This window comes from Bubalus bubalis, chromosome 1 (assembly GCF_019923935.1).
Source record: "Bubalus bubalis isolate 160015118507 breed Murrah chromosome 1, NDDB_SH_1, whole genome shotgun sequence".
NCBI lineage: Eukaryota > Metazoa > Chordata > Mammalia > Artiodactyla > Bovidae > Bubalus > Bubalus bubalis.
In genome coordinates, this window is record NC_059157.1 from 1,325,632 (window position 1) to 1,342,894 (window position 17,263).

At 41.5% G+C, this 17,263-nt stretch overlaps 1 protein-coding gene across 3 annotated transcripts in view; it reads right to left on the bottom strand.

Annotated features, from left to right (window-relative positions):
* Nucleotides 1–17,263, bottom strand: part of ZNF385D (zinc finger protein 385D) — a 985,284-nt gene that overhangs the window by 149,086 nt on the left and 818,935 nt on the right. For all 3 annotated transcript variants that reach the window (XM_025271759.3, XM_025271841.3, XM_006075479.4), the window contains one exon: nucleotides 249–359. In XM_025271759.3, the coding sequence (XP_025127544.2) occupies nucleotides 249–359 (111 nt within the window). The remainder of the gene's footprint in view (nucleotides 1–248; nucleotides 360–17,263) is intronic.

A 17,263-nucleotide genomic window follows, 5' to 3' on the forward strand; every position in this document is an offset into this window, starting at 1 on the left:
CTGTTCCCCAAAAGCAAGTGTGTGATCTAAATTTAGCATTCCTGGGAGACTGAAGAATACCATTAAACCACAAGCGCAGTTTGCTTCATAATATAGCAAACTCTGAAATTAAAGCACATAAGGAGTTAAAATGCTATCTTTGAATTTTGACATGCTCAGTCATTGGAGAAAAATGCTTCAGAAATCTCTTCTGCAAGATTAGAACAGCAAACTGCATTTTTTCACTGAATACTAAACGGTAAACTTACATCAGAATTAAATCTCAACTGGCAAATGTTGCACGAAATGATCTGCTTTCTTCGATGAGGAAGAGGAACCCCGAAAGTATGATTTATTACAGCTTTCTGAATCGGGTCCATCTGTAATGACAAAAAAAAATACAACAAATAGAAATAAAGCTCGTCAGTTCCATTGGAGTGTTGCCTGTTTCATTAAAGAACCAATCTGGACAGCTTCAATCTACTGCTTGCACTAGAAAGAACATTTTTATTCTAAGAAACGGCATTTCTACTTTCTTAGAAAATAGACAACGATGAGCCGGAAGCACAGTGTGATAAAGAAATGATAAATGTACCATTAGAGTCTGCATGCTAACCGCTTCCCTCATTTAGGATCCACAATTGTCCCAGTGTGATAACCCTCCTATATAATTAAAGATTTATCAAAACTCAAGTTATCGTGACTGTGTGAAATCTTACACAGCAGTGAGTCTGTACCATTGCCTCAATTGGACTTCAAAATAGACGAGCAGCCATGAAAATAACTTGAGCCTCTTTATGGATAATTAGCCTTCTGCTATGTTTGGTATCTTTTCTGCCTTAAGAATCTAGCATGGGTTTCCCTGGCTGTCTGAAAGGAGAAGCCACTACCTTAGGACCCATCTTGCGAAAGGCTGCAGAAAGCAAACGGAGATAGAGCACAGAGGCTGAGACACAGCGCAAAGCCTTGGGGCTGGCTGCTGAGACGCGAGCGTGCTTCCCTGGGGAAAGAGCTGGCAACACCGACCTTGCTGATCACGGTTCCTGCTGCCTTTTTACGGGCTGTTGCAAAAACAAAGGCTGGATGCTGTTTCCACCATTTGTCCTTTTTTTTTTTTTTTCAAATCCTCTTCGGATTTGCTTTGTTTAGTGAAAGCAGGTACTAATATAAGTCTTTGGTCAAATCAAAGTGCTAGAAAACAAACTTTGAAAAAGAAAGGGTTGCTCACACACAAATTCCACTTCCTAAGAATTCAGTCATGTGGAACTGTGGGTTCTTTCAACGGTCACTGACTGATCCCCTAACACATGCTGCTCTCCTATGGGCTCACTACTCGGAGGTCAGAGAGTTCGGGCCAGATGTCAGTTCTCTCTGCATCCCGCTCCCAGGACAGGACACGGGGTATCCAAAGCATGATGCTGGGAAAACAAGGCTGGTAAAATGGAATGTCACCAAGGTTCATTCCAGGGTCCTCACCCACGGTTCCCAAACGTTAGTCAGCATCAAACTTTGATTGTCTTCTTAATACACACGCAGCCTCTGTGCTCTTATGCATTATCTCTTAAGCTTGTGTTGAAGTTTAGTCATAATAATTCTTGAAATCACTTAGCGCAGTACAGTGCCAGGCACATTAAAAGTCAATAAATCTTGGCTGTTCTGTTTTCTCTTTTGTGTACACGTATGTGATGATTAGGGATAACAGGAGCCTCACATTCCTACGGTCTTTGTTGGTGCTTTCTATCTCTCACGTGTCCAAAAAACATTTCAAAATGATTTCAATGTCCTACACCAGCCATTGATTCTGTTCAATACTTACAGACTTTGGAACTCTTAACTCTCATCCAATACAAAGTTCTTCTGAGAGTCTTCCCCATGGACTGAGTCAGTTCAGATAAGATTTGACACACACATAAGCTAAGAATATGTCTGTGAAATGATGCTCTAAGCGCTTCTGTGATACATTGCTGCTGCTGCTGCTAAGTTGCTTCCGTCGTGTCCGACTTTGTGCGATCCCATGGACAGCAGCCCATCAGGCTCCCCCGACCCTGGGATTCTCCAGGCAGGAACACTGGAGTGGGTTGCCATTTCCTTCTCCAATGCATGAAAATGAAAAGTGAAAGTGAAGTCGCTCAGTCCCGGCTCTTCTCGACCCCATGGACTGCAGTCTACCAGGCTCCTCCATCCATGGGATTTTCCAGGCAAGAGTACTGGAGTGGGGTGCCATTGCCTTCTCCATCTGTGATACATTACAGTTCACTAATTAGCCTAAACCAGTCACTGATAAATTCTACCTCCTGATGATTTCAAATCATCAGAACCAGTTAACTCATAGACTCTTTCCACCAGTGGGTAGGATAAAGGTTTTCTCTGTTCACAACTTCTATAATGTTGTCTAGACACTCATAATGCACTATTCTCAATAATAATAAAATAATGGCATCGACAAGAAGATGACAGTGTTCAGCATTTATTAAGTGCCTCCCGGTGCTACGTGCTGGGCTAGACAGTTTTCATATTAAACAGCTGTGACCAAGAAGAGCTCGTGGGTTCTCATTTGTAGCTTCCATCACCACTCTACATTTTTCCTGATGTTCATCCCAGATTTTCGATGAAGCTCAGCTGCCCCACAGTTTTTCTGGTCACTTCCAGAAATTTACAGATTCTAGGATCCCCTCCCCCACTAGTGAATTATACCATACTTTCTTTTCAACCAGTTTTAATTTAAATACAATAAAGCTCACCAATGTTAAATTTACAGTTTGGTGAGATTTGACAAATAGATACAGTCTTAATAATTACCTCAAAGAACTCTTCCATTACCCATAAAGTTCCCTCCTGAGGTCAATTCCTGCCTCCCACCCCACCCGGTGAAATCACCGCTCTGCCTTCTGTAACTATATTTTTCCCTTTCCTCAAAGTTCATACAAATGGAATCATACACTATACGATCTTCCGTGCCTGGCATCTTTCATCCAGCATGATGTTTTTGAGATTCATCCATGTCATTGCATGCATTGGTAACATTCCTTTTTACTGCTGAGCAGTAGCCCTTTGTATGGGTGAGCCCGTGTGAGCTTCCCTGGTGGCTCAGACTCGAAAGAATCTGCCTGCCACACAGGAGACCCAGGTTCAATCCCCGGGTCTGGTAGATTTCCCTGGAGAAGGAAATGGCAACCCACTCCAGTATTCTTGCCTGGAGAATCCCATGGACAGAGGATCCTGGCAGGCTACAGTCGATGGGGTCACAAAGAGTTGGACATGACTGAGCAACTAACATTTTCACTTTCACCCTAATGTGATTATCCATGTGTTACTGATGAACTTTGAATTGTTTCCAGTAAATTCTATGTTTTTCAAATCTTGATACATGATCGAAGCTCATTTCTAAATTCAGTTCTGCATCTGAATCCAAACATTAAACATTAACATAAAGTTACAGTTTACTTTTCTTAGTTTGAACCTAGAGTACTCGTGAGAAAGGTCATAGGGCATGGCACAGGATTCTTCGCTACATACACTGCCCTGTCTCCCACCCCAGTTAAATCAAACTTTCCTCAGCCCCGCCTCACCCCTCTTTCCTCAGAACCAAAATGCACCATGAGCAGAACCCGAGAGCCAGCAGCCGCAGGGCTGAGTGAGTGCAGGATGCTGCAGAGCCCGCCTCCCGCCTCCCCGGGCCCCTCTGACACGGCCACAAATGCCACCACAATGCTTCTGTGACAGCACAGAGGGCACGGGGGGGGCTTCCTTTCTGGCCAACAACTAAGGAAAAACAAAACGCTGAAAGAGGTGCTAATTTAGAAGCAGCTGTCTCACCATTTCTATTGCATCGGTCCCATCTGCCCAAACAGGATCCATTTCTCTTAGGGATCAGGTGAATTACACCTGTATTCTATTCAGGAATACTGAGGCCCCTTTATAATGACACTGTGAAATAAAAATGAACGACATGTTTATATTAAAGATGCTCTGAAAATACATAGCTTTGAGTTTATTGTATTTCGAGAGTAGCTATTTATTTTTGTCTTTCAGTAATATTGGTCACTTTCACTGACTGCATTCAATCCACATTGGTGTGGGAGGTATTTTAGAAGCAGACTCTTTAGGCAAATGTGGCATATTCTCTAGATTTAATTCTTTTTTTTTAACCAAATGTTGTTCTGATCACTATAGCTATAAAACCAAACTTTAAAATGCAAAGTATTGTGTTCTTCTTCGAAGGCGATCTTATTTTCCAGTATACATTAAAAAAAAAACAACAACGAATTATCCTTTAATGATGAAATCAACAACTGTAGTTACGCCACCACGTGTAATTCTTTAGTTTTATTTCAGGAACCTAGTACAACAAGACAACGAAAGTTTAATGCCTTCAGTAATGGACGTAAGCCACAGTCGCCTCTTTAATAGATACAGATTCAAATACATGGAAACCGTTTACAAGGAATTAACAAGGGCTGCTGCTGATGCTGCGAAATCACTCCAGTCATGTCCGACTCTGTGCGACCCCATAGACGGAAGCCCACCAGGCTCCCCCGTCCCTGGGACTCTCCAGCAAGAACACTGGAGTGGGTTGCCATTTCCTTCTCCAATGCATGAAAGTGAAAAGTGAAAGTGAAGTCGCCCAGTTGTGTCCGACTCTTAGCAACCCCATGGACTGCAGCCCACCAGGCTCCTCCGTCCATGGGATTTTCCAGGCAGGAGTACTGGAGTGGGGTGCCATTGCCTTCTCCATAACAAGGGCTACGTCTAAGTAATTTCTGCTGTTAAACAGGTAATTAAGTGATACCACATGGTCTATATTGGAGAAGGAAAGGGCAACCCGCTCAAGTCTTCTTGCCTGGAGAACCCCATGGACAGAGGAGCCTGGCAGGCTGCCGTCCATGGGGTCACCAAGAATCGGACACGACTGAGCGACTGAGCACAACACGTGGTAAATGACTAAAAGTAGCATCTACTGTCACTCAGGGGACACACACAGCCCCTTGGTTCATTTTGGCCAAACACGGCATCATTTAACATTGAGAATCCCAGGGACAGCGGGGTCTGGAGGGCTACAGTCTGCAGGACCGCAGAGTCAGGCAGACTGAGGGCTGCACCCGTGCTGGAGCGCAAATGCGGGGGCACTGGAATCACACGCTCTGCCCAAAAAGAAAGGCACGTGTGTCGGTTTCCTCCCTGTGAACCAAGAGGTCCGAGCTGTCAAATAATCAAACTTCATTGTGTGTATATGTGTCATCACGAGGAATCTGTCTGCAAAATCAGTCTCAAGAAATGCCAATGTGTGCAGGAAAGAAAAGAGGAGTTCTTGGGTTAAATACGTTGTAGGAAACCTGGTACCACAGCCTGGGCATTCACAGTGCACATCTAACATTAAATTCTCTGAGATGCCCCACAATACAAAATATCTGATTTAAATAACTAATTTCTAAAATAATATAACCAAAGCTTTTGTCGTTTGTTTTTAAATTTAGCATCTTTGTTCAATACATACAGTTTAAAAAGTGTGATCCTGTAAAATAAAATCATTATATGAAAATAAAATGTAAGCTTTTGTGCAAAAATAAAGTCATTAAACTAAAAATGTAATACCCAGAAATCGCAGTCGGACATTTCACTGAACCCATGCAGCCCTGAGTTAAAAACTAAAAAGAAATGGTAAAAGCTACATGGTATTTTAAGATACAGTTATATAATACCTAAAGTCGGATATTTTGAAAGCTAACATTTTCCAAAGACATTATCCAACACTCCCCAAACCAACACACAAAAGTGAAGAATGATACACTAGCTATTGATATGCTTACCCCAACTCTAGAGTAAAATTCAATTTCAGACTCAGCCTAAGGCCTTATTTAAAGCCAAATGAATATGTTTTCCTTCATTTCAGGTTTAAGGATCTTTGCATTTCTTCCCAGGCCTTGCTTTTCCCTCGCCTCCCTTCAGGCCTTTCTGCTAAATTGGTTTGTAGATGAGCGGCCAGGGCGAGCCTCAGGTAAGTCACTGAGGTTCCCTTCCCAAAACCCTTCCCTAGGTTGCTGCTGTGTTTTCAGGGAGAATGGATGGGGCTGAGCCCTGCCTTTACCTTTCCTGCTCCAGGAGACGTCCTCTCTCTCTTTTCCTGTAGGTATTGCAGCTTGCGGTTTTCGTATCAAAGAATAAGAATTTAAATGCCAGGGTGTTTAGAAGTCTAGAAATATAAAGGTTGTCTCTTCCAGCTGGTATTTCTAGGTGACAGTGACCTGTGACAATCAGGCTAAGGTCACACTTCCTGGCACTCATGGTGTATCTGTGCTCGTAAGCATTGCTTCTAGCCTAGCAACCTCCCGAGGAGCTCTCATTGCCCTTGCCTAATATCACGGAAGTAATAAGCAGCACAACTTCCCACTCTGGCCCCTCCGTCCAGCACCACAATAAAGCTTTGTGATAACGGTGTCCTGGAATGTGTGACCCTGTAACGTAAAGTGGCATCACCGACTCGATGGACATGAGTTTGAGTAAGCTCCGGGAGTTGGTAATGGACAGGGAGGCCTGGCGTGCTGCAGTCCATGGGGTCACAGAGAGTTGGACACAACTGAGCGACTGAACTGAACTGAATATTAAGTGACACATAGTTTATTCCATCAACTATGAACCAGTAAAACTTGTGTTTATATGACTCATGTGTGTGTGTGTTCGTTGCTTAGTGGTGTTTGACTCTTTGTGACCCCGTGGACTGCAGCCCACCAGGCTCCTCTGTCCATGAGAGTCTCCAGGCAAGAACACTGGAGTGGGTTGCCATTTCCTTCTCCATTATATGACTTACACATTATTAAAAATTATAATAATTGCGTTTCTTCAACAAATTTTTCCAGTTTGGAAAACTTGCAACTTTTGCCCTCTTTTAAAAACAGACAGATAATTTCCATACCCAAAGAGTGCATGCATCTTAAATGTATCATTAGTTGCCTTTTCCAAACATGTGCCTGCTCCCATGGTATCACCATTCCCATCAAGAACATCGAGGACTTCAGCATTCCCCCTTTCTCTGAGGTTTAGGGAGGGAGGGAATTTGACAGGAATACCAGTCACCCAAGGCCAAGACACAGCTCTGAGCAGGGCTGGAGGGAGGCTTCCCATGAAGTCTCCTGCTTTCTCTGCTTTTGCCCAACAGCAGAGGACATGTGTGAGCTCACTTCACAGATGGATTCATACAACTAGAGGTAAGCGCTTTCCATCGAGCTCACTAATCAGGTCAAGCTCAAGTCTGCGAAACCGATACGTTTAAGTGGGAAATACAACATATTCAAGACACAAGGGCACAACCGATTTTTCAATGCACCCAGCTTTCTTTTACCCTCAAGTCTTCTGCACATTCCTCTTCCTCTACCTTGAAAACCTTTTACCCACACCTTCTACTTCATCTTCCTCTGACTAATGCCTACCTACTTCTCGGGACTCCAGACAGAACCCATCTCTTCTCAGCTGACCTCCTTCAGAGAGGCCAGGTCCCCAGCTCATCTTTCATCCCACTCCACCGCCCCATCTGAAGACCTCTCTTGTCTCGTGTCTCGCCCAAAAGGGGGACAGTCAAGGCGGCCACACCCCTGTGCTCTTTGCACCCGGGAATTAACAGAGTGGCTCCCACTTGGGCCAGGGCCCACCACATGGCTGTTGAGTTGCTAAAACACAAACTGAATAATGTTGAAGCCTGGTATCAAAACGTAACATCAGTCTCAGAATGGTGTTAACCGCAGCAGTGAGAAAACCTGGGTTCACAAGGGAACCTTACGCATGAGGGGTGAGTAGAGTTTATGAGAAGTGAAAGCATGTGGATTAATGACCCCAGGATACAACAGAGGTAGAGATGCTCAGAGCAGAGTCCGCAGCTGGCAGCTGCCACACAGGACTTGCATTCACTTATGAACACATTTCTAGACACAAGTTCATTTAAGCACTGAAGCAATGGTTCACTGGTTCTCTTTCTACTTTACAGGTCAACATCAGACCATTTCCCCACCAGGGGTCTTTCCAGGCAAAGGCGAACAGACATACTGTTCTGCTCAGTTCAGGAGAAACTGATTTTGCTCAGAAAACCAGTGCTTGAACGTAAATGTGCCAAGCCATTTGGATGCTCTCCAAGTACTCGGGACATATCCAAATAGAAGAGACCTTTCAGTAGCTTTCTGCCATGGCTATTTTCCCTAATGTTCTCCAAGCAGACTAATAACATGAAACAGAGTTCAAAGTAAACCGTGATGAGCTTGAAGGGGTCGTAAGATATTATTTTTCTTGGAATCATTTATGTGCTCTGGCGAGTTGCATTCAACCAATGTATCGTGGCACTGCTGTGGAATCCCACAGGTAACTGCATGCTGAGATTTTTTTTCTTTTTTTTAATTAAAAAATTATTGGCGTATTTGATTCATGACACTATTAGTTTCAGGTATACAGCAAAGCGAGTCACACACACACATTCTTATTAAGATTCCTTTTCATTATAGGTTATTATAAAATATTGAGCCTAACTCCCTGTGCCCTAGAGTAGGTCTCTGCTGTTCATCTCTTCTAGGTCTACCAGTGCACATCTCTGTTCATCCCAAATTCATGGGTTTATCCCTCCAGCCTCCTTCCCCTTGGGTATCAGCAAGTTTGTTCACCTTGTCTGTGGGTCTATTTCTGTTTTGCAGATCAGTTCCTTACTATATGTAACATATATAATTTTACAGATTTGTTTGCTTTATAGATTATTATAAGATATTGAGTATAGTTCCTTGATTTTTAATTGAGTTTGTGGACATATTACTGACACATGTCTCATCGTGGAAGTTTAATCCTGTTCATCTTTAAAAAAACATCTGTATGTGGTATTTTCAAGGAGTAGGGTAGGGGCTGCATGCCACCCATGTTCTCCTCTCCTGTGTTTCTCATTTATTTTCCTGGAACCCACTGAAGATTAATATATATTTAAATTTCATTGACATATCTCCTGTATCAATAAGAAAAGGTATACCAGGAGAGAAGAAAAAGAATCAGAGGAAGAAAAGAAAGTGATTTCCTTCTATGGGGATGGTCATCCTTTTTCTGCAATGGGATTTTTTTTTTTCAGGCCCAAAGAATATTAAGTTTCTTTAAAAGGGAAGACTGCTGGCTGATCATACTAATATCACCCTGTGGGGAAGACTCCAGTCCTTAATTTGGACACTTTGGACACTCTGTTATCAGCAATACAGGGACAGAATCTGACTCAAATGCTTTAATCGGAATCCTATTTCTGATGGACTTAAATGGCAAAACCTCTTTGGAAGACAAAGCATGCCTATGGGGCTGCCTGAGCCGGAAGTCATGCTATCCAAGGTTCACTAGGCCTGTCTCTGAATAAGGTCTAAGTAATAAAATCTAACAACTCCAGAGCTGGGACTCCATTTACAAAGAAAACCCCAGAGAGCGTAGTGTTGTGGATTGGGTTGGAGGATAAATTTCAGAAATTCATTAAACGATCAGCTGCACCAGAAGTTCACAATCACATCTGGCTTCTCTGCAGGTCACTGAAATGTGGGTCGGGTGTTGGAATCTGAAGTGAAAAGACAGGGGAGGACAGGACATTTTTGTATACAAATCATGGACGGTTGAATGAAAGGGTTTTTCCCCCTTAATCTGAAATTATGTCCTTGCTACTTTTGTTAAATTCCTTTCTTTTTCAAAATCATAATGCTATTAGATGGATGGATGGATGGATGGATGGACAGATGTAGGTATGGATGGAAAGATAGCTGTGTGGATGGACAGATGGGTGGATGAGAGGATGGAGGGATGGATGGAAACAATTACATCAAAGTATGTTATCAACTGACCTTTTAATCCTTCCTTTCAAATATTTTAACCATACATTAATTTCCTAGTGTTGCTATAAAAAAGGACCACCAGCTTACATCAACAGAAATTCATTACCTCATAGTCTTGGAGGTTAGAAGCTCAAAGTCAAGATGCTGGCAAACCACACTTAACTCCTCTGAAGTGTGTAAGGAGAATTCCTCCTGCATCTCCCTAGCTTCTGGTATCTTGCCAGCAATCCTTGGCAACCCTTAGCCTATAGTCGCATCACTCTAATTCTCCATCTTCACATCCCATTCTTCCTGGGTGTGTCTCTGTGTCCAAATTTCTCCTTATTATCAGAGCAGCAGTCACAGGAGATTAGGGACCACTCTTGCGAACTCATTTTAAATTGATTATCTCTGTAAAGTGACTATTTCCAAATAAGGTCACAATCCAATGTACTGGGAGTTAGGATTGTAACAAACTTCTGGGGGTTACAAAATTCAACACAAAACAAACTGAATAGGCAGCATAAAAATCCACAAACTGGACATCCTTGCTGGCACAGTGGGTAAGAATCCATCTGCCAATGCAGGGAATGTGGGTTGCATCCCTGCTCCAGACAGATTTCACTTGCCACTAAGCAACTGAGCCCAGGCATCACAGCTACTGAGCCTGAGCTCCAGAGCCTAAGCAACGCGGCGACTGAGCCACGGGCGGCAGTTACCAAAGCCCATGCACCCCGGAGCCCGGGCTCCACGCAGACAAGCCTCTGCACAGAGACGCCTGCATACAGTGACTGGAGAGGCCCCCAGCCACTGCACCGAGAGAGCGCATGCTCAAAGCAGCAAAGAAACAGTGCCGACAAAAATAAAGAAACCCAGCTTAAAAAGTGACTTGGTGGAAAACACAATTTTAAAAAATCTACAAACCACTGTGAAATTTTACTCAGGTAATAATTCTACTATTTCTTGATTAAAGAACAAATAAAAATCTATTTTCTTGGCTAGTGTCTAAAAGAGAAAGTTGGAACAATCAATGTATCACTGAGACCATTTCTTGTCTGCCTTCTACTGTTTATGATCAATTTTAGCCTCAAAGAGTCTTGTGATCCCCAAGAACCTAGAAAGAAGAAATACATTTCAGAAACTGAAATATACATAGAGAGGAGGCTGACAGAATTGAAAGAAGCATGTCTTTACTAGGGAGCCTACAGATGATGTAGGGCTTCCCCCATAGCTCAACTGGTAAACAATCAGTCTGCAACACAGGAGACCCTGGTTTGATTCCTGGGTCGGGAAGATCCATTGGAGAAGGGATAGGCTACCCACTCCAGTATTCCTGGGCTTCCCTGGTGGCTCAGTTGGTAAGTAATCTGCCTGCAATGCAGGAGACCTGGATTCAATTCCTGGGTTGTAAAGATCCCCTGGAGAAGGGAAAGGTTACCCACTCCAGTATTCTGGCCTGGAGAATTCCATGGACTGTGTATAGTCCATGGAGTGGAGTTGCAAAGAGTTGGACAAGACTGAGCAACTTTCACTATACCACATGGGTTTGATCCCTGGGTTGGGAAGATCCCCTGGAGAAGGGAAAGGCTACCCACTCCAGTATTCTGGCTTGGAGAATTCCATGAACTATACAGTCCATGGGGTCGCAAAGAGTTGGACACGACTGAGCGACTTTCACTCACTCATACTATATACTATCTATACTAGAAATGATGAGGTAATTTGAAAATGTCACAAAATGAAAGTTGTAAAGGCTATAGAAAAATTAAACAATGAAACATTGATATGAGCTATGTGAGCAACTATCCTGATTTTAAATGTTTGGTTAAAGTAGAAAAGACATAAATTAGGGGGTACATGTTTTACAATGTCCCTTTTCTTCTTGCTTCTATGCTTGTTTCCTTTTGTAAATCAATCTTTAATCACTTTAAGAATGCATAATAGTGTGTGGGGTGGTTCTTTTTAAATAAATTCCATCTCTATAAGTAATTTATATGATTTCTTCTAGCATGAAAATCCCAAGATAACATGGTATATATGGAATTAAGCACATGAGAATATCCTTACTTCTCTTTATGTTTTGATCAAAATTGCAAATGTCTGTGCATATGTTTGTGTGTGTATACACATGCATACATATTATTTATGTACCAATTCATGTACCAGTTGGTACAGTCCCTACATAAAATCTCTCACTCTTTTGAATTTGGCAGGACTCAATTTCTTCTATTCTGTGTTTGGGCTACACTTGATACTTCCTTGACTTATTCTACTCCTTGCACTGAAATATTCATTCAGTAATTTACACACACATTTCCCCCATCCCCTATAGGTGCCCCATATGCTTATTTTTATTAGCCAGCGATGTGGAATTCATGCCATCAGAGGCATTTTGTGTTGGCAAGCACTGCCTCCACAATCTAACCCGGGTCGTGTCTTTGGATTCACTCCCATTCCTTCTGGCCTCTGATATTCTGCTCCAGTAATACATATTTACTGGCAAGTTCTTGCATAATCTGGTGTGATTTATTGCCTTCCTATCTTTTGTAGGGTTCTTTCTTTCCTCCAATCTTTATTGCTTACATAGTACATGTGTAATTCCTGCCTGTTTCTCCAAAATGCTCTCTTTCCAAGAGAAGCCCCTCTGGTCTCATAGCCTACAAAGCCAAATAGCCCTCCTCCCCATTCTCACAACACGCTACACATTCCCACGTCCTGTCGTACAGTATTCATCTCCCAGATATTCTGTTTACAGTCCTCCCTTCCCAAGACTGCAAAAGATGTAGTCAGTTTTGCTCATCTTTGAAAAACAAGTACCTGAAAACAGAAAATGCTCAGAAAAGGTTTATTGTTGAAAGAAGTAACCAGATAAGTTAAAGCAGCCACCTCAGCTGCTGTCAAGCACTTTAAGGAGAAAAAGGCAGCCCAAGATATGATTCTTGGTTGAAGCCACACAGTTCGATTGTCTAGAAAATTTGGACTGTCATCTGAAGTTGACTGCGTTTGAGGGTCTTGATGTACATATTCAAAATAAACGTGCATGTTGAAAAAATGAAAAACAATAATAGCTCTTAAAATGCATGCCACATATTTAAAGCAACCATTCTCAACCCTGGTAATACATCAGGAATCATCTGGGGAGCTTGTTAAAAGTATAGATTGAGATCCCAACACAAGGCAAATTAGTTGAAGGCTTAAGAGGCTCCATGGGGGATGTCTAAGAAATACTGGTCAAAACCTTGGTAACAGAACCAACTTCCCAGCTTCCCTGGTGGCTCATTGGGGGGAAAAATCAGCCTGTCAATGCAGAAGCATGCTATCCCTGATCCCGAAGATCCCACGCACCGCAGGGCAACAAAGCCCTGTGCCACAACTATGGAGCCCACACCCTAGAGCCGCACTCTGCAACGAGGGAAGGCATCGCAACGAGCAGCCCAGGAATCTCCACTAGGGAGGAGCCCTGATCACAACTGGGGAGGAGCCCTGATCACAACCAGGGAGGCGCCCTGATCCCAAGTGGGGAGGAGCCCCTGCTCACAACTGGGGAGGAGCCCTAATCACAACCAGGGAGGAGCCCTGCTCACAACCAGGGAGGAGCCCTGATCACAAACAGGGAGGAGCCCTGATCACAACCGTGGAGGAGCCCTGATCACAAACGGGGAGGAGCCCTGATCACAACCGTGGAGGAGCCCTGCTCACATCTAGGGAGGAGCCCTAACCACAACCGGGGAGGAGCCCCTGATGGCAACTAGAGCAAAGCCCAGGTGTAGCAATGGAGACCCAGCACACCAAAGACAAATAGATAAAATTAGAGAAGCAACCTCCTATGATTAAAATATTTCACCAGTTGTTTCCTGGAGACCAGTCTTCTTTCCCAGAAATAAATAATGTTTAGCCAAAGAATTCTAAAAGGGGTGTGCTATTATCCTTGTTTTACAGAAGTAAAAACCATGGAATAGCTAGGATAAATGATTTGCAGCTCCAAGATTTAAACTCAGGTTTATTAAAAACTGATGCTCCTCCTACATATCAAACTTACTCTCAAACGTGTGTCAGAGCTCAACAAACTTCCAAAATCAACTTGAAAACTGGGTCTGTATTTAGGGTTCTAGGGAATTGGCAAAAGACCGCAGAAATACACACACGTTAAAATTTTTTTAAAAAGAAGAACTGATGAAGAAAACTAAGCCAGAACAACCTACAATAAACAAGGGATATTTTAAAGTCTTTCCAACAATTGACTTGCTTGTTAGCAAATGACACAGTAGGCTATTTTTAATCCCCAGGGTATTGTTAAAGTATTGTTTCACTTCTCTTTACATCTTTCAGGATCCTGCCTGTTTTCCACTTCTGGCCTTTGTTAAGGACTTAAAGGAACCACTGCCAAGTTGAACTGTAGTTAAAAGCTTGAATCAGGTATAGTGATAGTTAAATGGTTGGCAAAGAGGTTCTCAGTTGTTCGGGTCACGGAATGATGAAGTTGAGCTATCTTGTCTGCCCAGAAATCCTTTGGATCAAATCCATCTGAACCCAGGTAAAGGTACCCAAGTACCCCAGTACCTAAGGACCTCTTTAACACTAAAGGTATAGTTGCATCTGGTTGTATTTTAAACACTTAATGGTGTCTACCATATAGAAACACTTGTATATACTTTTGAAAAACCCCAAATACAATGCCATTGGATGACTGGCAGCTTTCTACATAAACTATCCCAAGTAAAATATAAACTTACACCTCTATTCACACAGCTTGAAGGGGCTTGCAAATCTCAGCTGGATTCCCAGGAGCAAGCATGTTGAGAACCTCTGATTTAAAAAGTTATTTTGTTAGCTGGAACGCTAACTAGTACATTTTGTAATTCCCATGCACTTCCAGTCTTCTTCCAGAGGGACTCTCAGAAAACTGTGCTATAATTTCTTTCCTATTTTCGTTGATGTTATCAAATAATGTGCACATAGTAACAAACCCAGGAGTACAAAGAGCTTCAGCCCAGAGATATTAATAAATGCTTGAAATGAAATGTTCGTTATTATTATTTTATGCCAATTGATATCACAGCTCTAAATAACATACTAATCCATTTATAGACACTAGTAAAGATCACACTTACTTTACTAGTTTCTTTCTTTTCATACTCTTCTACAAACATTTTCAAATTTTATTAAGTTAAATATCCTATTATTATTTTACAACTATGCATGTTTCAATATTTATGCATGGTCCCATTAACTTGAGTCAGGATTTCAAATTCCCTGCTTGAAGTTACTCCTTTTTATACATCTTTTCTTCCTTGATATCAAATTTCCAAATTCTCTCAACTACACATACACTATTAAACATTCAAACTCTCCTAACTGAAATATTTTGTACTCTAACTACTACCCATTTTTCCAGGCTTTATTCAAGGATGAATCTAAAATTTAAAAGCTCAAAAACAGCATTATCATTGTTTCGACATCATCAATATTTTTGTCTACTGATCAGGGTTGATAGGATGACAGATCATCCTGATATCATCCTATCAGGGTGATAGGATTAGATTATACATTTTCCAAGTGATAATGTTATAAAACTGGTCCATTCAAAGGAGAATGCTTTAGCTTCAAGCAAAGTGGCTTCTACTTTCTTATTACCAATAAATTGCTTAAGATGATTGTTTTCAATTGCTATATATATAAAATATACATTTCTATTGTTCTTTGTTGTCTTTCTTTCCCTATAAAAATGTGTATTTATCTTAATTTAAAATTTTCCTCCTTTCAATCAATCTTCATGTTTTCAGTCCCACCTGTCTGATACTGTTTGCTTTATTCATTCAACATGGTATCGGCAAACCCTAAGTCCAGACTTTCCCCAAGGTTCTGACTTCATACTTTTCTCTTCTTTCTTTTTCTATGCACTACCTTTCCACCATCTGGCATCCAGAGATGCTTTTTTTAATCCATGCTGACCCAAAACACCTCTGTTCTTTTGTGTGTCTCTCTCTCTTTTTAAAATTTCTTTTAGCTTCATTTCAAGGATATCTTCAGAGAAAAGAAGTTGTATTTGTACCATGTTTGCCTCATTTTGAAATAAAAACTAGAGGTTTTACCTAAATGTGTTTTAAATTTTAAAAATCTGAATAAAAGGAAACTTGGCTCCTTAAAAAAAATGTAGTCCAAAATACCTGATATTTGATATCAATAAATTATAGTTTGCAGGTAAAGGTTTATTCTTGCTCATATTTAATCAGAAAATCTATTCCATTTAAAATAACCACTCTTCTAAATAATTTTTCAATATAAGAATATTGATTTAGGATCATGTCACTTGCTCTGAAATCTTCAGGAAATCTTAAAGGAAGATGCTTTCCATCACTTCTTAGACTATGTAATTCTTTTCATCATGAAAATAATTCATGACAGCAAAAAAAATGACATTTTCACTCTTCCTCTGTTGCTGAATTTATCTGTATTTTAAGTGAACTTTCTGAAAGTAATTTGCATTCAGTTAAGAGTTCTTAGCTAAAAAAAAAAAAAAAGCCAACACGAGAAGAGCAATCACAGTGAAGATAAGGCACTAATGCTAAGACTTCTGCTAATTACCTGGGGGATACAGAAGAAAAAAATCTGGCTGCCTGAGTGGTTTGGGATGGAAATGTGAACTCTTCAGAAAAACCCAGCACAGATCAAGCGTCAGGCTCCTAAACTGAATTTCAAGCAATTTCAAAACAATGAACAGGAAAAGACCATGTATGGCATAACAGGGCCTGGCAAGTGCTCCTGTAAGCATTTTCTCTCTCTCATATAAATCCACAGGGGCTACAACAGAAACAACACAGAGCTCAACAGGCAATGAAGGGGAGACATGAGCTCTGGGAGACGGAGCCGAGAGCAGCTCTGAAACAACCAAGTGTCCTGGAGGACAGATCTTGTAGTGGACGGACTTGCATTCACATTCTAGAATGGCCACCTACGCACCTTTTGGCCTTAGGAAAGAGTACTAAGAGGATTAAATGAGATAATATATGTGAAGCACTTGATACAGAGGCACACATGTCCAGGATCCACAATGATTTTGTAGTTTCCAGATACTCTCATCCTCTAGATATTTATGGGAGAAATAATAACACCTATGCTCATTGTCCAGGGATGATAAGATAATGGTTGAAACACAGAATCATTTAAAAATATTCTGGATTGATTGTTGAGACATTAGTTAATATGACAACAAACAGAAAGCAATGAATTTAAGATAAATTGGGAAGGTTCATCAGTTTGACAAGACCTTGACCATTTAGGCTTGCAAGCTGTCAAGGACAGGGAAGGATGCCCTGGGAAGCAGCCAGAGATGGTTTCTGGATCATCATTACATGTTCGTCAGAAGGATATGCACTCTAACTCCAGAGGAAGGTACAATGCAAAGCAAATAGCTCCAGTCTTCAGAAAGGAACTTAGAATACAGTTAGAAAAACATACATACATTTTAGCTCAAATCAGCA